The sequence below is a fragment of the Salvelinus namaycush genome, chromosome 16 (genome assembly GCF_016432855.1).
Source record: "Salvelinus namaycush isolate Seneca chromosome 16, SaNama_1.0, whole genome shotgun sequence".
Lineage (NCBI taxonomy): Eukaryota > Metazoa > Chordata > Actinopteri > Salmoniformes > Salmonidae > Salvelinus > Salvelinus namaycush.
In genome coordinates this window covers 38,730,165-38,752,707 of record NC_052322.1, presented here as the reverse complement: position 1 = coordinate 38,752,707, position 22,543 = coordinate 38,730,165, and the positions used below count along the sequence as shown (strand labels likewise).

Sequence of the window (22,543 nt, the reverse complement as noted above, 5' to 3'; positions counted from 1 at the left end):
ACTTCATATCCCACTTCTCATCAGTGTGATGGCTCGCTGCAGTGATGTATGAAGCGTGTTCATATACAGCCAACAATCTGTTGTTAACGCATATGGTGTTTGATAGCTTGCGCTTTGTACTTGTAGAGCAATCATTGTACAATTTCTCAATCCAGACCATCACATTTTTTTTTTTTTTTACATGGCATCTTGTAGTCTGGTGTAGATATGCCATCAGGCATTGAAGCCAACATCCTCTACCATTGGCTGCATGTCAACTGCAATCTTTTCTGTAATCAACGCTGTGATTTTGTCACTCCGTCCCTCATCGCCTCTGTCTGTTTGTGTCTCACCGTGCCTCTCTTTCAGATGGTTAAGCATTGCACCTGTACTGCCACTGTAGCTCATTTCCACCTCCTAAAGTTTCACCACCTTCTCATTTAACTACTCAAAGTATTGTCAATTGGCCATACAGGACTTCGCTTCCCTTTCTCACTCTCTGCCATTTTTCCAACTGTGAACAACGACGACGCTTTATAACCGTGGTAAATCATGTGAAAGATGCATATCTCTTAACGTTACAGCATTATTGCGTTAGGCATTTTCTGCAATTTAAATGTTTCCCTTTTATGATAATGATGATCGGAACCTGTTAGTGGTAGTTTCGTGATAACTGCACTGTGACATTTAAAAAAATAAAAACAGTTTTTCGGTTCAGGATTTTTTTCCTAAAGGTTAACAATCCCAATTTCGTTTAAACGTTCACACCCCTACTGTGAGGTGTCATTATCTAGGCTAAAATGTGGGAAAAGTGGGAAGCAATTGAAGAGTGTTAACCAGGTTGAATAAATGGCTCAGCGGTGTCAAACTAATTCTCATGGAGAGGTGTGTGTGTGTGTGTGTGTGTGTGTGTGTGTGTGTGTGTGTGTGTAGTTTAATCAGTAAATGGCCTGTGTGTTTCCTTAGTCTGTCTGGATCAGACACCAGAGAGCACAGCAAAGCGTCATGTAGGAGTGACGTCACCTGACGTAAGACAATGAGAGTGAATTACAGTTGGTTTGAATTGAAACCGTTAACTCAGGAGGTGACAGGGAAGACGTACATATTATCTCCCACAGAAATATAACCCCCTGCCAGCATTTTATAATGATGTCAATGGAAGATGCTCTAAGGATAAGGAAATGAGAAAAGTTAGAGTAAATCTGTGATGCCCTAACCGCAGGGGCTCTGGTGCTTGCATCTGTTGCCAGTCATGCAGTGGCAGCTAGACTGCCAGTTGGACTAGTTATTGGCAGCCCATCTTTATTCCCTTGTGTTTTTGGCATAGTGTGCCACAAACTTACCCCAAATGTGCAATGGAACAGTCGGACTGGTCTGACAAATGCCCAGACTGCTGAACATTTTTGGGGGTCACTGGACCGGGTCCCCTAACCCAAGGATCTGAAACCTAAGCCTGTACTGTCCCCTGGGCCCCTCTGTCACAGTTTTTTTTTTTTCATTTTTTATTCTAAGCACAGATGCAGACTGCCAGTGGTTCAGGAGAGAAGTTCTCATGGGCTTTGACTGCACATGCTGGGTCCAGTGAAGAGAGGTAATTACCCACTAGCATGGCCAGAGTGGTGCTGTCCCTCCACCGCTCCCGGACTCTGTTCTCCCTGTGGCCTGTCTGCTGCCCAGGCCTGCAGGGCAGTGTGACAGAGACCATCAGCCCTGTGATTAGGCTCCCAGATTACTCCAGCAGCTCCCAGAGCCACGCCCAGCTCCCAGAGCCACGCCCAGCTCCCAGAGCCACGCCCAGCTCCCAGAGCTACAACCACCTGCTGCACGTTACTTGCCCTCTTCCTCCATCTATCATAGGAGGTTGGTGGCACCTTAATTGGGGAGGACGGGCTTGTGGTAATGGCTTGAGTGGAATGGTATCAAACACATGGTATCTGATGCCATTCCATTCACTCCGTTCCAGATATTATTATGAGTCGTCCTCCCCTCAGCTACCTCCAAGATTGTGGGGGCTGCTTTGTTAGATTTCAGTGTGGCTTTTGATATTATCGATCATAGTCTGTTGCTAGACAAACATATGTGTTATAGCTTAACACCTCCTGCTATATTGTGGATAAAGAGTTACATGTCTAACAGAACACAGAGCGTGTTCTTTTAATGGAAACCTCTCCAACAAAATCCAGGTAAAGTCAGGAATTCCGCAGGGCAGCTGTCTAAGCCCCTTTTACATTTTTCAATCTTTACTAACAACATGCCTTTGAGTAAAGCCAGTGTGTCTATCCATGCGGATGACTCAACACTATACATGTTAGCTACCACAGGGACTGAAATGACTGCAGCACTTAACGAAGAGCTGCAGTTCGTTTCAGAATGGGTGGCAAGGAATAAGTTAGTCCTAAATATTTCAAAAACTAAAAGCATTGTATTTGGGACAAAGCATCCACTAAACCTCAACTAAATCTTGAATTGTAATTGAGCAAGTTGAGGAGACTAAACTGCTTGGACTAACCCTGGATTGGAAACTGTCATGGTCAAAACATATCCATACAACAGTAGCTAGGATGTGGAGAAGTCTGTCCATAATAAAACGCTACTCTGCTTTCTTAACAGCACTATCAACAAGGCAGGTCCTAGGTTTGTTGCACCTGGACTACTGTTCAGTCGTGTGGTCAGGTGCCACAGAGGGACTTAAGAAAATTGCAATTGGCTCAGAACAGGGCAGCGCGACTGGCCCTTGGATGTACACAGAGCGCTAACATGAGTAATATGCATGTCAATCTCTCCTGGCTCAAAGTGGAGGAGAGATTGACTTCATCACTGCTTGTATTTGTAAGGGGTATTGACATGTTGAATGCACAGAGCTGTCTGTCTGAACTACTGGCACACAGATCCGACACTCATGCGTACCCCACAAGACATGCCACCATAAGTCTCTTCACAGTCCCCAAGTCCAGAACAGACTATGAGAGGCGCACAGTACTACATAGAGCCATGACTACATGGAACTCTATTCCACATCAAGTAACTCATGCAAGCAGTAAAATTTAATTTAATGTTTTAAATACACCTTATGGAACAGCGGGGACCGTGAAGCTACAGATAGGCACAGACTCATGCATACATACACATGATAACATACGCACTATACGCACTATACACACGTACACATGGATTTTGTGTTGTAGATATGTGGTAGTAGAGTACGGGCCTGAGGGCACACACTTAATGTATTGTAATGTTTAAAAAACTATAACTGCCTTTATGTTGCTGGACCCCAGGAAGAGTAGACAGCAGCTAATGTGGGTCCATAATAAATACACTGCCACCTACACTGAGTGTACAAAACATTTAAGGACCTCTTCCTAATATTGAGTTGCACCCCCCCCCCCTGAAAGGGTTCCACAGGGATGCTGGTCAACGTTGTGTCAAGTTGGATGGACGTCCTTTGGATGGTGAAGCATTTTTGATACACACGGGAACTGTTTAGGGTGAAGAATGTAGCAGCGTGGCAGTTCTTGACACAAACCGCTGTGCCTGGCACCTACTACCAAACCCCGTTCAAAGGCACTTAAATCTTTTGTCTCGCCCTCAATGCCACACATACACAATCCATATCTCAAATGTTTCAAGGGTTAAAAATCCTTCTTTAACCTCTCTCTTCCCCTTCATCTACACTGATTTTTGAAGTGGATTCATCAAGTGACATCAATAAGGGATAATAGATGTCACCTGGTCAGTCTGTCATGGAAAGAGCAGATGTTGTTAACATTTTGTACACTCAGTGTATATATCTTGTATTTGCTTCTCTCCCGTTTTTCCGTCCCATCTTTTATCATTTCGGTTCATCTTCATTTCCCTTTTTCGATGAATACAGGCAGGTCCTTAATATTTTAATTGTGTGGTTGGGGAATGGGGATAACCAATGATATCTCTTCTCGCACCTGATGACGAAGATTGGTCACCATGGCAACTTAGGTTCCGTTCGGGCAGATGTTGCGCTGGGTGGGTGGGGGGAATTGGGGGAGCTGGGCCATGGCTCTCTGTCTGAGAAATCGGGTTAGGAGTTGCCATGATCTATGTCTCTCAATAAGACTAATCAGATCTGCATGTCTGTGTCTCTGTATGGCTGTATGTGTATCTCTATCGCTGCATGTCTGTGTATCTCTGTATGGCTGTATGTGTATCTCTATCGCTGCATGTCTGTGTATCGCTGTATGGCTGTATGTGTATCTCTATCGCTGCATGTCTGTTTCTCTGTATGGCTGTATGTGTATCTCTATCGCTGAATGTCTGTGTCTCTGTATGGCTGTATGTGTATCTCTATCGCTGCATGTCTGTTTCTCTGTATGGCTGTATGTGTATCTCTATCGCTGCATGTCTGTTTCTCTGTATGGCTGTATGTGTATCTCTATCGCTGCATGTCTGTTTCTCTGTATGGCTGTATGTGTATCTCTATCGCTGCATGTCTGTGTCTCTGTATGGCTGTATGTGTATCTCTATCGCTGCATGTCTGTTTCTCTGTATGGCTGTATGTGTATCTCTATCGCTGCATGTCTGTGTCTCTGTATGGCTGTATGTGTATCTCTATCGCTGCATGTCTGTTTCACTGTATGGCTGTATGTGTATCTCTATCGCTGCATGTCTGTGTATCTCTGTATGGCTGTATGTGTATCTCTATCGCTGCATGTCTGTATGGCTGTATGTGTATCTCTATCGCTGCATGTCTGTGTCTCTGTATGGCTGTATGTGTATCTCTATCGCTGCATGTATGTGTATCGCTGTATGGCTGTATGTGTTTCTCTATCGCTGCATGTCTGTGTATCGCTGTATGGCTGTATGTGTATCTCTATCGCTGCATGTCTGTGTATCGCTGTATGGCTGTATGTGTATCTCTATCGCTGCATGTCTGTGTATCTCTGTATGGCTGTATGTGTATCTCTATCGCTGCATGTCTGTGTCTCTGTATGGCTGTATGTGTATCTCTATCGCTGCATGTCTGTTTCTCTGTATGGCTGTATGTGTATCTCTATCGCTGCATGTCTGTGTCTCTGTATGGCTGTATGTGTATCTCTATCGCTGCATGTCTGTTTCTCTGTATGGCTGTATGTGTATCTCTATCGCTGCATGTCTGTTTCTCTGTATGGCTGTATGTGTATCTCTATCGCTGCATGTCTGTTTCTCTGTATGGCTGTATGTGTATCTCTATCGCTGCATGTCTGTTTCTCTGTATGGCTGTATGTGTATCTCTATCGCTGCATGTCTGTGTCTCTGTATGGCTGTATGTGTATCTCTATCGCTGCATGTCTGTTTCTCTGTATGGCTGTATGTGTATCTCTATCGCTGCATGTCTGTTTCTCTGTATGGCTGTATGTGTATCTCTATCGCTGCATGTCTGTGTCTCTGTATGGCTGTATGTGTATCTCTATCGCTGCATGTCTGTGTCTCTGTATGGCTGTATGTGTATCTCTATCGCTGCATGTCTGTGTCTCTGTATGGCTGTATGTGTATCTCTATCGCTGCATGTCTGTGTCTCTGTATGGCTGTATGTGTATCTCTATCGCTGCATGTCTGTGTCTCTGTATGGCTGTATGTGTTTCTCTATCACTGCATCTCTGTATGGCTGTATGTGTATCTCTATCGCTGCATGTCTGTTTCTCTGTATGGCTGTATATTTATCTCTATCGCTGCATGTCTGTGTCTGTATGGCTGTATGTGTTTCTCTATCGCTGCATGTCTGTGTCTCTGTATGGCTGTATGTGTTTCTCTATCACTGCATCTCTGTATGGCTGTATGTGTATCTCTATCGCTGCATGTCTGTGTCTCTGTATGGCTGTATGTGTATCTCTATCGCTGCATGTCTGTGTATCTCTGTATGGCTGTATGTGTATCTCTATCGCTGCATGTCTGTGTATCGCTGTATGGCTGTATGTGTTTCTCTATCGCTGCATGTCTGTGTATCGCTGTATGGCTGTATGTGTTTCTCTATCGCTGCATGTCTGTGTATCTCCATTACAGAAAGTGATTGGGGATTCATATCTAATGTCTTTAGTCTTGCTAAAGAATGCTGGCTGATTCCTCTGATCTAGGATACATGAACTAGTCTACTATCCTCAGTGCTGGGCAGAAAACTGTCTAGGCAGATCTGGGGACTGTAAGGGAAAGGCCTATATTACAGTAGCACTGTCTGGCTGCACTGGATCCTCACCTGTCCCCCCCCCCTCCCTCATAGCCCTGGCTGTGACCATCCCTACTAATGCTTGACTAACTTTGTTTTCAGACAAGTATTATTTTGCTTGTCCAAAAGCTCAGGTCACTGCAAAGAACCACTTTACAGAATATAATGCATTACAATATTTTTTAACATAGACAATCAGACAATAATGTGGGCTACACTCTGCCTATTGGCTGCTTTGCATATCGGTCTCAAAAAAACAACACTGTCCCTTTAAGGCTCTCCTGCAGGATGGTTGGCCACCCTTTTAAAAATATTTTTATTTAACCTTTATTTAACTAGGCAAGCCAGTTAAGAACAAATTCTTATTTACAATGATGGCCAACCGGGGAACAGTGGGTTAACTGTCTTGTTCAGGGGCAGAATGACAGAATTTTACCTTGTCAGCTCGGGGATTCGATCTAGCAACCTTTTGGGTTACTGGCCCAGCGCTCTAACCACTAGGCTACCTGCCGCCCTTGGTAGCCTATAAAATATTGCAACATTACAATTACAACCAAATACTTTTTATGTCTTTATAAAATAATTCCCTTCAGGGCTTGAAATTAGGGCCGACCAGTCGTCCCTCAGACGATAAATATGTCTACGGTTCGAAACAGACTCTGGGACAGTTCTCGGACTACAGATTAAACATTCGTACAACCACTGCACACCATTTTTAGTGTAAAGCAATGAGGCTGATGCAGCAGATCAGACCGTTTTTAGTTTAAAATGTTGATAGTTTTATTTCTTCATATTATAAGCTCAACAAATGCACACATACATGGCTGTTGGCTAGTATAGGCATATGCACTGTTCCAAAAAGTAATTACTGGTGAAAACACCGTTCTCAAAAGTGCATCGCATGCACTTGCGATTTCATGTGACAAAGATGAAAATACTCTGTTAGAAAGAGGGGGAATCTGATAGCAACATTTAGGATGGGTTATTAATATGACTAGGATTATGCCTTGGTTGCTGGACAATGAAAGAATATTGAATTTGAAAACCAATGGAACATGAGAGAAATGCTGGTTTCAATGGCATTGAGTGTTAGTTCCCTCAACATTTGTATGGTTGTGTTTTAGCTAGGCTACTTTGAAACAAGATAAGACATGCTTCATAAAATGTCCAGGTTTTAAACGATATAGTGAATGGTTAAATAGTTTCAAAATGCTGACCGCCGCCTCTCAGATTCAAGGTGGGTGATGTGCGGTGCACAACATGCACTGTCTTTCACTCGGATCTTGTGACCATTTGATCTGAACCAACTGTGCCTCGTATGTCGACAGAATCAAGCCTTTAGACGTTAATGTTAGTTGTCCTTCATTATATTTGTCGAACATGACTGGCTTTTAGCCTATATTTATATACTTCAAAATCTCATTCAAGTTCAGCTTCATTTTCTGGTGCTCCCCTCATGCCAGCGTCAGTTTTAACATGAGGCTGTAGCCAATATGCATATCACCTACACTTTGATCTGTAGGCTTTTTTTTTTTTAAATATATGTACATCGAAAAATGTATTTTTATATTTTTCCAATGTTGGCCTCTGATCCAAACCTGGCCTGCATAATTGTTTGATTGTAATTTTTGAATTTTTTTACTTGTCCATTTTGACATCTTAAATCTATATTCTTCTTGTCCGACTATATTATTTTTTTAATTGTCCCGGACAAGATGGCAAACGTTAATGTCGAGCCCTGCTACTCTGTCAACTGCTTTTCTCAAACTCATTATTTATCAACTCATCTGACATGTTAATCTCTTCTTATTCTTTCTTCCTGAAAATAAGGCTATACTAGATTACAGTTGATGACGTGAGCTACATAACCTGATTGTGAAAGACTCTGTGATACACATGGTCATGGACAGGATATTAGTGTGTATGGCAATAACAGGGTTTGTGATTGACGTGTTAGAAAATAGAATTTTGTGATTCTTTTTTTTCAAGGGAAAAGGTAATCTCAGTCCTGTGTTGTGTATGCCGTGGTTAGCTGGATTGTCGGTGTGTGTGTTTGTCAGAGATTTGTGTGTGGGCGTGTTAGTTTGACCGACTCATCCACGGCTCATATCTTGGGACAGTGTCTCTGTTGCTGCAGAGCGCCTGACTAGGGTTTAATAGCAGGAACCGGGTTACAGAGATTTACTGAGATTTCACCCACTCCCTTTTCCCGGGATAAATAATTGAGGAACCGGTAAAATATAAAGATTTATTTCTATCAACAGCATGACGTGAAATGGAATTGTTAAATTATATGCAATGTCTAAATCTGGCTTCTCTATGGCCTCTGTCTGCATGATCAATCATCAATGCTGAGAGTGGGGACAGACGGTGCATCTCATATGGATGGCAGTTTACAATGCATGTATCATATTGTTTTCTTGCGACAGGTACATTTACTGCAGCATAGCCTATGCATGCCTAATTTACATATCACCATCTGGCTTTCGGGGGGTCACCTTATTATTATTATTTTTTAAATAACCCTATCACTCAAATATCATTGCTTTAAAGGGTAGGAATGATGTGTTTTTACTGACCAAAGTAACAACACTCTGTGGTCAAAATCTTAGTTGTCACGATCTGCTTACCTATAACTATTATTTTTATATTTAACTTATTTCCAGATATCTTCGGAACTACCCACAATGCACTATTTCTCAACGTCATATGGAGGATCTACTCTGTGCTAAAGAGTTCATATGCTAGCTCGGCCTGGGTACCGTTAGCAACACCTCTTGATTTTCACAGACTTTGTGGCAGTATTATCTAGTTGGAACGCTTTAGCACTGCAGGCTCTGGTGCATTCTTGCAGTGGGCTCAAAATGAAAGACAAAATCATACCTGCTTGCTCTAATTGTGCAACAGTGGTGGTACCTTGTCTCTTCTCCTTTTTGTTTTGTCAACTTTTTGTCATGATCTCTGAAGTAGGCGACGCAAGTTTTGTAACTTTTTCCACCTTACTTAGTGCTAGTGCGCTAGTTGATTTGACATCTGGAAGCTATCCATTTTGAATTTTTCTCGCTATTGAATTTCCCTCACTCTTACTTACAGATTGATGCCTGGGGCCCATTCGATGGTATCTGCTCTTTTGTTCTGCGGTTGTGTTGTGTTGTTTTAACTGGTTTTCAGTAGTTGGGCTCTAGCATGCCGACCGTAGCCGTGCTGGTTGTCTAGGCTGGTTAGGCTAATGTTACCTGGTTATGCTAATAGCTAACTTTAGCTGGCTACCTTTTTTTATTAAAGTTTTGTTGATTACTGGCTAACATAACTGAATATTAGTGATGCACCGATATTACATTTTTGGCCGATACCGATATTTTCCTTGCCCCAAAAAAAAACGATACCGATATTTAAAATGTTAGTGGCCATTTTAAGCATTCAGTACAGTTAAATAGTTAACACACACACATGGACGCAGCGGTCTCAGGCTGTATCACATCCGGCTGTGATTGGGAGTCCAATAGGTCAGCGCACAATTGGCCCAGCGTTGTCCAGGTTTGGCCGGGGTAGGCCGGCATTGTAAATAAGAATTTGTTCTTACTTGACTTGCCTAGTTAAATAAAGGTTACACACCACACTGACCAAAAAGTTATTTTGTTGGCATTTACGTATGTCCCCATTACCAGTAAAACCTAATCAAAACCAATTTCTTTCACTTACTTGCTGTGCTGTTTCGTTGTTCATTTGTTCAGTCATTTCATTCTCAACCAGGATTTCTATGGAACGCCACTTGGGTCTTTGCATGTCAAAAAAGATACACGTCAAATATCACTAATTGACATGTCAAATAAGCTTGTTGCCCAATCAGGACCTGAATTTGACTGCGCGTCACAATTTAACGCGTTCATACATATTTTACGTAGTTATTTCACTATCACTCCTATTTCATGTCACAACGATTCATTGATACGTATGCTATGATGCTGGTAAAGTTGTCTCGCGCACCTACAGTGCTGGTCATTTTTTTTAAAAGCTGCAAATGGATGCAAACAATGTTCTTCCCCAAAAACATAGCAAAACATCTGTTTCAGTAGCTATATAGTTTGCTAGCTAACTATATAGCTAGGTGTCATCATCTAAAATAACCCTAATTGTATAACAGTTCTTATTTGATTAGTGGTCGGACCCATCTATGTGAAGCTAGCCACAAGAAATAGCCACAATAGTGGACTTTGCGGTTAGACTTCAAAATAAAAGTATGTCATTGACAGTGATGCAAATGAATACAAATGGTACATTTTGCAGTAATTGAATAGATCATGCTAAACGAGGTTGGAATGTTGTTTATATAAAATCAACAAAAGACAATTTGTTAATTTGAAAAATCTGAAATCACACTGGATGTATTATACTTTAGAATTGCATTGGGGGCATACTTATTTTACTGTACAGCCTTACCTATAGATTGATACCATGTCATTGATCTACAGTCTACTCAGTGACACCCAGAGAACATTAGGGAGAACGTTAGTCTAACTCTGAGGACGTTGGCAAAAAATATATTGGATATTGAGTAGACTGATACCCCATTTCATTCATTCCCAATCCTTAGGAAAAGCTGTACAGTGCAATATGAATCTCAATACACACAATAGGCTGACTGAGGTGATTTCACACCTCAGAGTTGCAACGCTAATATTTGCGTAAACTCTTCACAGTTGTGTTCTGTGAGTCACCGAGTAGACTGATACCCCATTTCATTGCTTCACATTCCAACCTTGTTTAACATTATCTAGTCTAAATATGCCATGATTCCAACAATTTGTAATCTTCTGCATCACTTTCAGAGGTACTTTTATTTTGAAGGCAAACCGCAAATTCTACTATGGTGCCTAATCCCAGGGTTAAGTAGCTAGCTATTTATTTTCATGAACCGATGTTCAATTTCAATAGGCAAACAACAAGTGGCTACCTAGCTAATACTTACTCACAAGGATTACTTTATCATTGCTAAGAATAATGAAAATGACTGCAGTTTCTACTGGTCATTGTTTTCAGGCTGGTTGTATTGGTGCTACAGTGGTTCCTCCTTTAAAGTTGTGGCACACCTTGCGTGCTGCCGCAGAATTCTGTGGCACGTCATTAAATTGTCAGCCATTTTTTTCTGTTATTGCTAGTTTGACCACCAGAGGGCATCTTTGAGAAGCATTTGATAGTATTCCGTATTTTTATTACCAGATCATTTAAAACCTTTTTTGTAATAACATAGTATATGGGATTGATTTTAAGAAATTTGGCTCAATTAATTTGATTAATATTATGGTGTTTCTATTCAGAGGAAAAACTAAGCCCTCAGGGTTTCCATTAGGATGGAATGGAAAATATGACGCTGTACAACGTGATGGTAGGGAGTAGGCTACAGGATTGGAGGATTCTCTAAATTGTTTGCCTTCATTAGACAACTTTCTTCCAATATTTATGTAAATCAGTGATATTTATTCCCATAGTAATTCGTTACGGATCCATAACTAAATCAACATCTGCATTTTGAAAGAGTATTTATTTTTTAATCATTATTTAACAAAATGTGTATTAGGCTACTGTGCAGTCTACAATACATACTGTAGTAAACATGGGAAAGTGCCTAATTCCTTACATAAGGGAGAGCAGGCCATGTCTGTACTACAGAATGCGGGGCATGTGGGAGACCGGTGTTATTTCATAGTTGTGATCCTGGAGTAATTGAAGTACAGATTGAACTTGTATATATAATATATTACAATTATCATAATTATAATGCATGTATTATGTATTTATAACACCTGGATAATGAACTTCTTTCAGTAAAGCTTTTCACATTCTCCACTGGTTGAAATTAAGTATCTCATTGAAATACTATCCTGTGTCCTCAGATTGATGCAGGGAGTTAGATATGCATATATTTTTTTTTCTGTATAGGAATTACAAATCAGCGTTACTTAAATCAAGGAAGAGTACATGATCAGTGAACATATTCAAAGTACAGGCTACAATGTGAGAATCTCATGCATGGTAATAACTACAGTACATGTATATAGGACTTGCATCCTTGGCACAATAGAGTTATTATATTCTACTCTATCCATAGGCATCATTAATGTCATCCAGACTTGAAGTTGGAAGTTGGATGATATCAACAACTATGATAGCTGAGGTTCATAGATTCTGGTTCTGAACTAATATTCATACCAAACGTTTTAGGGTCCATACACAGATCGGCTACATACTGTAGCTAGCTACACATCCATAGGCATACAGTTATTTTTATCCTCTACTACACAATAAGCAAGTAAATAGTTAGCTAAGTTACTTCAGCTGCAAGGCAAGCTTACACAATTGTACGTTCAATTTGCAGTAAATGCTTTAGCTAGCTAGATTCTTTACATCCACTGTTTCACAAGATGACAGCCTGGTTTGCTGGTTTTCTCAGGAGTCCCTAAAACATTAAACAACACGAATTATAACTCATTCTCCTATCATAACGCTGGCTAGCTAGCTAGCTGGGTAATGTTAGCTAGTCAGCAAACTTGCTAAATAGCTATTTTCGTAAATTAACTTTATGACAAATATGTACAAACGTTTGTCTCTACATTAACTAACATTCCTCTCAATTGTACATTTTTTGCTTGACTCGTTATGACGTTATAACTACTTACATTTGGTTCCACCTTAATGATTTGTCAGCCATCTTCACCCAGGGATGGGTGGCTCGCGTCAAATTCATAATTGGAACCACTCGATATGATTGGTCATATAAAACCCTTGGGACCCAAATGTATAATGAGTGCTCTAACTCCCCCTTGTCGTGGTCTGGAGCAATGAAGCCGTGATGCTGGGTACCTCAAAGTCCTGCGGTGCAAGCTCGCAACTTTTAAAGGAGGAACCACTGTAGTTAGGTACCAAGCTAAAGCTAGTTACCCCAGAAGTTGCGGTCGAACAAATAATGATTTATTACCAACGCAGTATTGTAAACACATCGTTCATGGCCAGTGTTTGCTTGTTTTCAGAATTTTTTTTGTACAGCTTTGACAGTGCTACTGATAGTAGTGGTGCTTGGCTTGCACGTGCAAATTCAGAATACACAACATTCTATAATAGAACTGTGTTATTTGACGTGTCAAATGAAAAGCTTATTTAACTATTCAAATAGTGTTATTGTCAAATAGTGTTATTTGACGTGTATATCTTTTGACACGCAAAGACCCAAACGGCATTCCATAGTATGTCGTGAAGCTAATAGCAGTGACGCTTTTACTGTGTAACTCCGGTAGGGCAACATCTGGAAAAATAGCGCACTTGGTAGTGTGTACTGGTGCTGGACCAGTCGGCGAAAGCCAACATCACACACAACCGAGAACGGTTGATTGTCAAGGGCAATGAATTCCATTATCTTGGCTTTAATGGATTTCTCCTTTCTCGCTGAAATGTTCTTACACTTTCAAATGACTGCTGGACTTGTTGACTGCTCGATACACACAGCATTTTTAGCTAATGTTCACCGATATATCGTACATCCCTACTGAATATAGCTAACATTCTTTGATGTTTGTTTAGATTCCGTTATATATTTCCAAAACTTTGGTTTACTTTTTATGTAGCTGGAAGCTAGGTGTTGATAGCAACTGGCATACTCATTCACTGCTAATGTAACGTTAGCAGGCTGGTAGGGCTTGTGAAACAAGGGCGGATCCTACAAAAACATCTGTAGAGTCCGAATGGTTTGTGCTACAAACTATATTAAAAGCTATCCATGAAAAGCTGAGAGACTCATGATATGTTTTGCTCTGTGACACTCGCAAGCTACACAAGTCATTAGAAGGTAAGGTTAATTCTACATAGGAGATCATAGGGAATAATAAGCTCACATAGTGACTGTTACAAACGCCAAACTCACTGACTGACTTGTTTGACGTTTTGTCAATAAAACTTATGAATGCAACTTTGTCAAATTTTTGTAGACCTGGTAGTCCTGACTAAAAAAATTGTCTTTCTCCATAAATTCCATTCAAATTGCATCCATAATAGATAATCTTGTTCAAGGTAGATGTGCTAGCCTCCCTCTTTCAGGCAATACATTCAATGCAGTATTAGCCTTATATTTAGCCAATGAATTAGGGTTTAATATGCATAAGATTGTAATTTAGCTATAGCCTCTGCAGTGTTCTATTGCACAATGAAACTGCTCTCCCAGGAAAAGCTAGACTAGAATAGATGGTTTGAAGAGGGACACAAGCTTGCTCTCGTTTGCTGAACGTTAAATACAGCAGCGAAAATAACTCGCAATGAGTTTGAACGAAGAGCGAGAAAGCATGGATGGCTATAGCAGTTATTTATTTGTCTTACAATGTAATGTCTTTGTCCTTGGCTGCCATCGACTTCATTCGACTCTTCCTGAAAGCAAATCCCTTAGCATAGTCATTGAGCTGATCTAACATGGTGGGAGAAATAATGTCTGCTTCGTTCAGGACGTCTCCAGTGATCCATCAGTAGTGCAGGCAAGTAAGCTGCAGGCAGAGTTTTGGTAACAATCATCTCCTGGGTCAGCAAGTACAACCATCGTCAGCCACTACAGGTTTTCTCTTGGCTTTGTTTGTCCCCCCTTCAGCTTTGTCACATTGAAGGAAGTGTTGGATCCATCCCCTCTCCCGGAATAATACCGCCCCTCCAGTCTCCAGTATGCTTGGCTGATCTGGTTTTAATTGAGAGAGATTGTACGGAGATGTTGCTTTGACCTCCGTCCACTTCTAGCTTCTTGTTAGTGGGCTTCCCAGGTTTGGTTTTCCTGCCTGTTTTGTAATTTAATCAATACTATAGAAAGAGACATGTTTGAGTGGTAGGCTCTGTTGACTTCTCTGCTGAAAATCTCTTCATCAATGTGCCCATCAAAGATGCATTCTATTTTCAGCCCACACTTTCAAATCCCTTTGTTTTCTGTCTAAAAAATGCCTTCCAGATTATGTGAGTGAGACCGTGTGAGACACAGGCATGCTGTGAAGTCCTCATCTACCCCACATATAATTAGATTTAGAACTGGGACAGACTTGGCAACGTTCACAAAAAAGACATAGCAGCACTGAGAGAGAGGAGCGTTCAATAAACCAGGGGACATTCATCATGACAATCAGGATGATATCCACTACATGTGATCCTGGGGCCATTTGCTAGATCCTTGTCTTGTTGGTTCTCTTCTGGCTCATTTCACCACTACTGTAGCGTTTAGACATTGGCCACACAGTGATGACACTCGGTCACATGCTCCCCTACTGCGACAGGATAAGGGACTGTCCCCACTGACACCCCCATGGGGAGGGAGATGAGGGTCGGTGTTGACATGCCCAAATGCACATGACACACAATTTATTTTCCCTTTCTTATTGCACCCTCAGTGTGCAATAATATAGGAATTATTTTGGTGCACTGTTAGAGTTCAGTGGAATATGTCTGCCAGTGAATGGCTGAAAACTCATACTAGTATCCATTTGGGGGTTCTGACAACTTGAGTGGCTAGGCTACTACTGCGATTGAATCTAATTTCTATTTTAAATGGATTCGTCATAAAATAGAAGTGTAGCAGTTATTATACTGACAATTTCCAGCCAGACGTGTCAGTGCTACTACATCAATACTCCCTCTCCATGTCATTACTTATTCATGTCCTCATTTCTAGTGCTCTCCATCTCTGGTTAACGGGATTCTTCCTGCTCTCTAATCCTGTTCTCTCTCTCTTCCCAGTTCTGCTCCCTTTCTGTGGGTAACAGAGCTCCAGTCCACACATCCTAATCTACCACTATAGCATCCTGTTCCTATCTAGTGAGCAATGTTAAGAGGACACTCTGTGTCCATGGCAACGGCGCTGCTGTTTCTCTCTTGGTTTCTCCTGATCTCTGTTTTTGAGTCTTCTATCCTCAGACTTATTCATGCTGGCAGAATACAGGATATCACTCAGGGAGTTGAAGTCAGGGAAATAAGTTGGTGGTAGTAGCTTACTACTGCTTCCTGTGTCTGATACATTTCTCTCTCTGTCTCCCTCAGGTGTGATTGACAGCTGTCAGACCTAACTTGAGATGGATGAGCTCCAGGACGTGCAGCTGACTGAGATCAAGCCCCTGCTCACAGATAAGGTGAGTGGACAGGAATAATAAACCCACACCTTTACTCCTACCAATAGGTTCAGAAGTCACTAGCCTGGGCTGATCAGCTTAGCACTGCACAGCTCTGCCCTTCAGTCAGTCTGCACTCCGCATAGATCGGTTCCTTTTATTTACATTTTATCAATTTGCCTGCCAGGCCCCAGGGTGCTGCTGCTGCTAGTTACCCTGGGAACGAGATTGGCTGGGGTACGTGGTGGTGGAGTTGGAGGTGCTGCAGGGGTGGATGTGCTATAGGGGAGAGCAGTGCTAGACTTGGACTGGAAATAGGTGCCGGTACACATTTTGGGTGCCGGTACTGTTTATATTTAGGTGCAGTAGCTCCAGCAGTAGAACATTTGAGATGTAGGTACTCAGCTCCGGTGAGCTCCTGCCCAAGTCAAGCACTGGGGAAGAGGAGAGGCTGATATGAAATTAGATTGAAATGAGATGTTATTAGATGTGATGGCAGATTAGATGTGTCTATATTGGTAGCTAGCAGATACTGGGAGCTGATGTAAGGTTGTCTACATTGTCAGGAAGAGGGCTTGCTTAGTGAGCTGTGGTTTTGATATCACAGTGAATCAGCCATTTGAGTTTCAAAACACCGTCCCACTTTGCTCACTATAGTGGATGGCTGAGGCACTTGAACCACTCTGCAAATCATTAACCCCTTGACCCTGCCTCGTTAGAATGAAAGGGCCTGACTGACTGTAGTAGGGAATGCCTGTGTGTTCTGCCCATGTAAAGGGCGGCAGGTAGCCTAGTGGTTAGAGCGTTGGGCCAGTAACCGAAAGGTTGCTAGATCGGAACCCCGAGCTGACAAGGTAAAAATCTGTCGTTCTGCCCCTGAACAAGGCAGTTAACCCACTGTTCCCCAGTAGGCCGTCATTGTAAATAAGAATTTGTTCTTAACTGACTTGCCTAGTTAAATAAAGGTTAAATAAAAAAGGTCTTATCTGCAGTAATGATCCTGTTTTAGCTCCTCAGCGACATCTGCTCAGTGTCTCCACTCTCCGCTCCAGCAGTACATTACTGCTAATGATGAGGGTGGGTGGAGGGCTCAGTATGAGGACAGTAATGACACAGAGAGAACCCAGGGTGTCCTCCGCATTGCTGGGAGCACAGAGAGACAGAGCGAGAGAGAGGCAGGCTCTGGCATCAACCACTAGAGGTAATTTACTCCACACATTGATCTGAGATGGCTCTTGTTGCCCTCTGCCGCCTCCTGGTGACACCTGTGCAGGCCTTGGAGGCCTTGGTGACAGACTCTTCTGCAGGCCTTGGAGCAGAATGACTGAGGGATAATGAGGGAGAAGAGGCGCTTCGGATCTCGTTCAATCAAAACATATATATAAATATCTGGCACTTGTTTATGACTTAAATACATCTAATTTTTCTTCTCATCCCTCTGCAGAATGGACGTAACTTCCAGGACTTTGATTGTCAGGTGAGTCAAACGTCTCTTAAGCAGTGTTCATGTTGGCAGTTTGAAGTGACTCAAATCCAATTTTTTTGCATATCCGATAGAATCTGTTGTTTTCCTCCAGTTTGAACAGTCAAAAGCACGTGGAATCGGGTATTTCAAGTCACATTTCAAACCACCTTCATAGGTGGTTTGAAATCTGATCCCTGACCATGTGACTTGTCTGAATAGTCAAATCTGATTTTCCCTCAAGTGGTTTTAGACTGTTATTTGGCATATCTTGTTTTTTGCTGGCTACTCTGTTGACAGCTGGACAAGAACATGTGGTAGCTAACTAGCTTGGTAGTTGTTTACAAACAAATTAGTGAATGTGCTAGAAAGCTATACAGATACCTAGCTAGCGAGTGGACTGCTGTCGCTAGCTAGCGAGTGGACTGCTGTGGCTAGCTAGCGAGTGGACTGCTGTGGCTAGCTAGCGAGTGGACTGCTGTGGCTAGCTAGCGAGTGGACTGCTGTGGCTAGCTAGCGAGTGGACTGCTGTGGCTAGCTAGCGAGTGGACTGCTGTGGCTAGCCAAAAAGGACTCGTTTTGAAAGTTGGATCATCTCATCCTTTGTGGCTTTAAGTGTTCTTAAACTATGGTTTTGAACATTCAAAGCAACTGGTAAATGTCCATTGCAGGTATTGTTGTCACCTTAGCTTGCTACATAACTTCTGAGTGATGGGAAGCACAATCAGCCTACACCACTGCACACACACACACCCATCGTTACTATGACAACTAGCGTAGCCATGTCAACAAACAGATGTCTGAACACACACACATCCGATTTGGTCACTTAGAGCTTGCTGTTTGCACAGTCGCTATTTCATAACAGATTTGAAAAGCAAAAGCGCAAAGAGAACTGTGAAGACAGTCTAAATATGTGTAGTCCAAGTTAGAAGCGTATGCAACCCATCATTCATTAGCTAAATGTTAGGCCTGACACTGCAGTGAATAGCCTATAGCCTACCCAATGAATTTACACAGTGAAATATATATTTTTGATCAGATGATGAAATAACAGGTAGCCTAGGATAGTGTGCTCCCCAGGCTGCGCTCCAGCTTTTTAGGAACAACAAAATGACCATACCTAGACTATAACAACACAATGCAATAATGCAGTTTTTTTCTTTTTTTTCTAGTGAGTAAAGATTTTCAGTGTAGGCTGTAAACTTAAGTGAAAATACCATTTCCGTAACCACTAAAGAATCCCCGCGTTTTGAATGCATGTTTCATTCCGGCAATAATAATCTAGTCTATTCCTGATTAGGCAACCATTTGGAATTTATGGGTATATTGTCGATAGTTTACAAGGTCCAGAAAGGCACATTAGCAGGCCAGTCATAGTGTGTATTTTGTCAGGATGTATCGGCGTTAACAGATAGGGCTACCATCGGAAAATATGACCTTCTCATGCTCTGTTTGTGGTGGATCATCATTCTCCCAAGTCGTCCTATAATTAAGGTGGTCACCCACCAATATGCTCACATGACCAGTTATTCAGGCAGGTTTACCGTGTTCTCTGCCTTCTCTCCACTCCAAGCAGCATCACGCACCTACAACCAAGAACACTTCTATAGAACACGTTTTTGATCCGTTGTCAATGTTTTATAGTCGGAGGGACAGGGAAAACATCGCTCTGAAAGTGATACAAACTTCTTCCTTCTCCCTGTGGCGCGTCGTCACGGTTGACTTATTTCCTCTACACAGTCAGCCTAAAAACACACACTCCTCTCGGTTGACCCTGTTGGACACATCTCTATGATGATTGATTGGCTAATCGACTGCTTGTGGCGGGACGTGGGCGATGTATGTTGTTAGCATGTGATGAGCACAGCCTCGTGTCCTCTGGATTGATGTGTAGTAGATTGCTGTTATTAGACTGAGTGTGGATGTATTCACTGAATCCAAACAACCCTGAGGCTTTACAATGCAATACATGCAACCCAGCCGCCTGCAGGAGCCTTGAGAGAAGCCTTGCTGCATCTGATTCCCTTAATGACTCTTCTCCTCTTCCAGTCCTTCAGTGCTTTTCTTCCTTAATTAACATCCTGTGTCTCAGCGGGCTTATGAAGCACCAGGTTTACCTCATCTTGACAGTTTCAGACACGCAGACAGACAGGGACGGGCGGGGGCAGACACGCTCGCGCAGACAGGCAGACACGCTCGCGCAGACACGCTCGCGCAGGCAGGCAGACGCAGGCAGGCAGTCGCGCAGACACACTCGCGCAGGCAGACGCAGGCGGGCGGGCGCCCTCCCCCCTCATGGCAGCACGGCGCCCTCCCCCCTCATGGCAGTACATGATGACTATTGATGAGGGGCATCATTAAAGATGGTTGTCATGGTATGAATCATTATGTTGGCCAATCCACCTGCTCTTCTCCTACTCCCAGAATATGTCACAGTATGTTCCGAGCCTTATTACTGTTTAAAGGGATTGGAAAAGGTTGCTGTACTTTGTCTCTCAGTTGGGTCTCCTATCCGTGTTGGTTATGAGTCAGAAATGGATTGGAGGAACGTTGGTGTAGTAGGAGGGAATGGAGGACAGTGTTCCCAGTGTGTGTTCTGTTTGCTTTTCAAGGTACACTGTAGAACATTGGGATGGGCTGAGTTGTGGTTATGATAGTGGACACTGTGGAGAACATTGGGGTGGACTGAGTTGTGGTTATGATAGTGGACACTGTGGAGAACATTGGGATGGACTGAGTTGTGGTTATGATAGTGGACACTGTGGAGAACATTGGGATGGACTGAGTTGTGGTTATGATAGTGGACACTGTGGAGAACATTGGGGTGGACTGAGTTGTGGTTATGATAGTGGACACTGTGGAGAACATTGGGGTGGACTGACTTGTGGTTATGATAGTGGACACTGTGGAGAACATTGGGGTGGACTGAGTTGTGGTTATGATAGTGGACACTGGAGAACATTGGGGTGGACTGAGTTGTGGTTATGATAGTGGACACTGTGGAGAACATTGGGGTGGACTGAGTTGTGGTTATGATAGTGGACACTGGAGAACATTGGGGTGGACTGACTTGTGGTTATGATAGTGGACACTGTGGAGAACATTGGGGTGGACTGACTTGTGGTTATGATAGTGGACACTGTGGAGAACATTGGGGTGGACTGACTTGTGGACACTGTGGAGAACATTGGGGTGGACTGACTTGTGGTTATGATAGTGGACACTGTGGAGAACATTGGGGTGGACTGACTTGTGATTATGATAGTGGACACTGTGGAGAACATTGGGGTGGACTGAGTTGTGGTTATGATAGTGGACACTGGAGAACATTGGGGTGAACTGAGTTGTGGTTATGATAGTGGACACTGGAGAACATTGGGGTGAACTGAGTTGTGGTTATGATAGTGAACATTAGAGTGGACTCAGTTGTGCCTAGGCTAATGGACCATTCACCATTTTATCTTTTGTCACAAAAAAGAGAGAGGCATGGTTGTCATGGCAATCCCCTCAACTCTATTCTTTACAAAGCAGATAGAGGATGTTCTTTTTCCATCCAAGTGGTTGAGGGGAAATGAAGTTTCATTACTGTACTTAAAAGCACCGGTGCCTCCAGAAGAGGGCATCATGAGCACACGTGTGAATCTCCAAGTCAACCCCAGGGAACATGGTTATAGAATTATTTCAAAACCCATTGATGTAATGAACTATTGTTGACAGAGCTGAACTCAACATGTATTTGCTTTAGCCTCACTGATCATGAGGACTTACATGAATGGTTCGCCAACTGGATAGTATGTGTACGATCAGGGAGGTTCTCGAGGCTAATGAAAAGTGTGCTTTGGTTTGATAATGGTGTCCCTGACTGAACAGGTTTAGGCCGCCATTATCTTGTGCTTGGTTTTATTAGTTACATGCGACTTGCAGTAGTGAGTTCATACGTTTTTCGTACTGATTTGATGTGACAGCTTGACACCAAACTATCCTCCATCCTGGCCTGTCATGTGGCTGCCTGTTTTCTGCATAGGGCATCACAGCAGCCGGTGAGACTGCATCGGGACGAGTGATTTTGAATGGCAGAAGGCCTGGGATTAAACGATACAGTGCTGACAGCAACCTTGCCTATCATGTCCACTCAGTGTTTTCCCTATACTGTAGGTCGGCCATGTTGTCTCCCCTGGTGCCATGTGACCTAGATGGGCTAGCTATCTTAAGATGAACGCACTAACTAAGTCGCTCTGGGTAAGAGTGTCTGCTAAATGACTAACATGTAAGTGCCAATGGGAGAGGGGTGAGGAGGGCTGAAAGAGTGTGAGGGAAAGGGGAGTGAATCAGCGTCAGGGGAAGAACACTTATGGTTGGATCGGAAGAGGATCAATAAACTACCTGTGGATTGGCTGATACTGAACACCTGACTAAAATATTAGGTTTAGGCATGATATGGAAATAACCTCACATAGACGTCTAATCCATTCCAATCCATAGAGTTCTTAGAAAATGGCGTGTTGGTGGTTGATTTGGGCATTAGCGTGTCATGTGCATACCATCCGTTTCCTTTAGGAGGTCTGGCTGCCCCCTCTAACATGCTGACTAGACCGGGTGCGCGTACTGCTGAAGGGCAGGGTCCTAAATAAATGTATTCTGATGAAGTTGTTATTGGAGCCATATGGTTGAGATATTTATATCCCAACATGGCCGTCAGGGGTAGGGGTGGTGGAGAGGGGTAGGTGAATGCACACTAAGGTCAGTGTAAACACATGGAACATTGGTATAGGGAAAACATACAACTCACTGTAAGTATGTAGC

At 42.7% G+C, this 22,543-nt stretch overlaps 1 protein-coding gene across 3 annotated transcripts in view; it reads left to right on the top strand.

Moving 5' to 3' along the window:
* The window catches only part of LOC120061423 (protein NDRG3-like), a 58,347-nt gene that overhangs the window by 6,791 nt on the left and 29,013 nt on the right, over window positions 1-22,543 (top strand). For 2 of the 3 annotated variants that reach the window (XM_039011220.1, XM_039011219.1), the window contains exons 2-3: window positions 16,208-16,296; window positions 17,720-17,752. In XM_039011220.1, the coding sequence (XP_038867148.1) occupies window positions 16,240-16,296; window positions 17,720-17,752 (90 nt within the window). In that variant the 5' untranslated portion in view covers window positions 16,208-16,239. Of the gene's footprint in view, window positions 1-16,207; window positions 16,297-17,284; window positions 17,477-17,719; window positions 17,753-22,543 lie in introns of those variants that run through there. The other variant, XM_039011221.1, reaches the window with a different exon arrangement.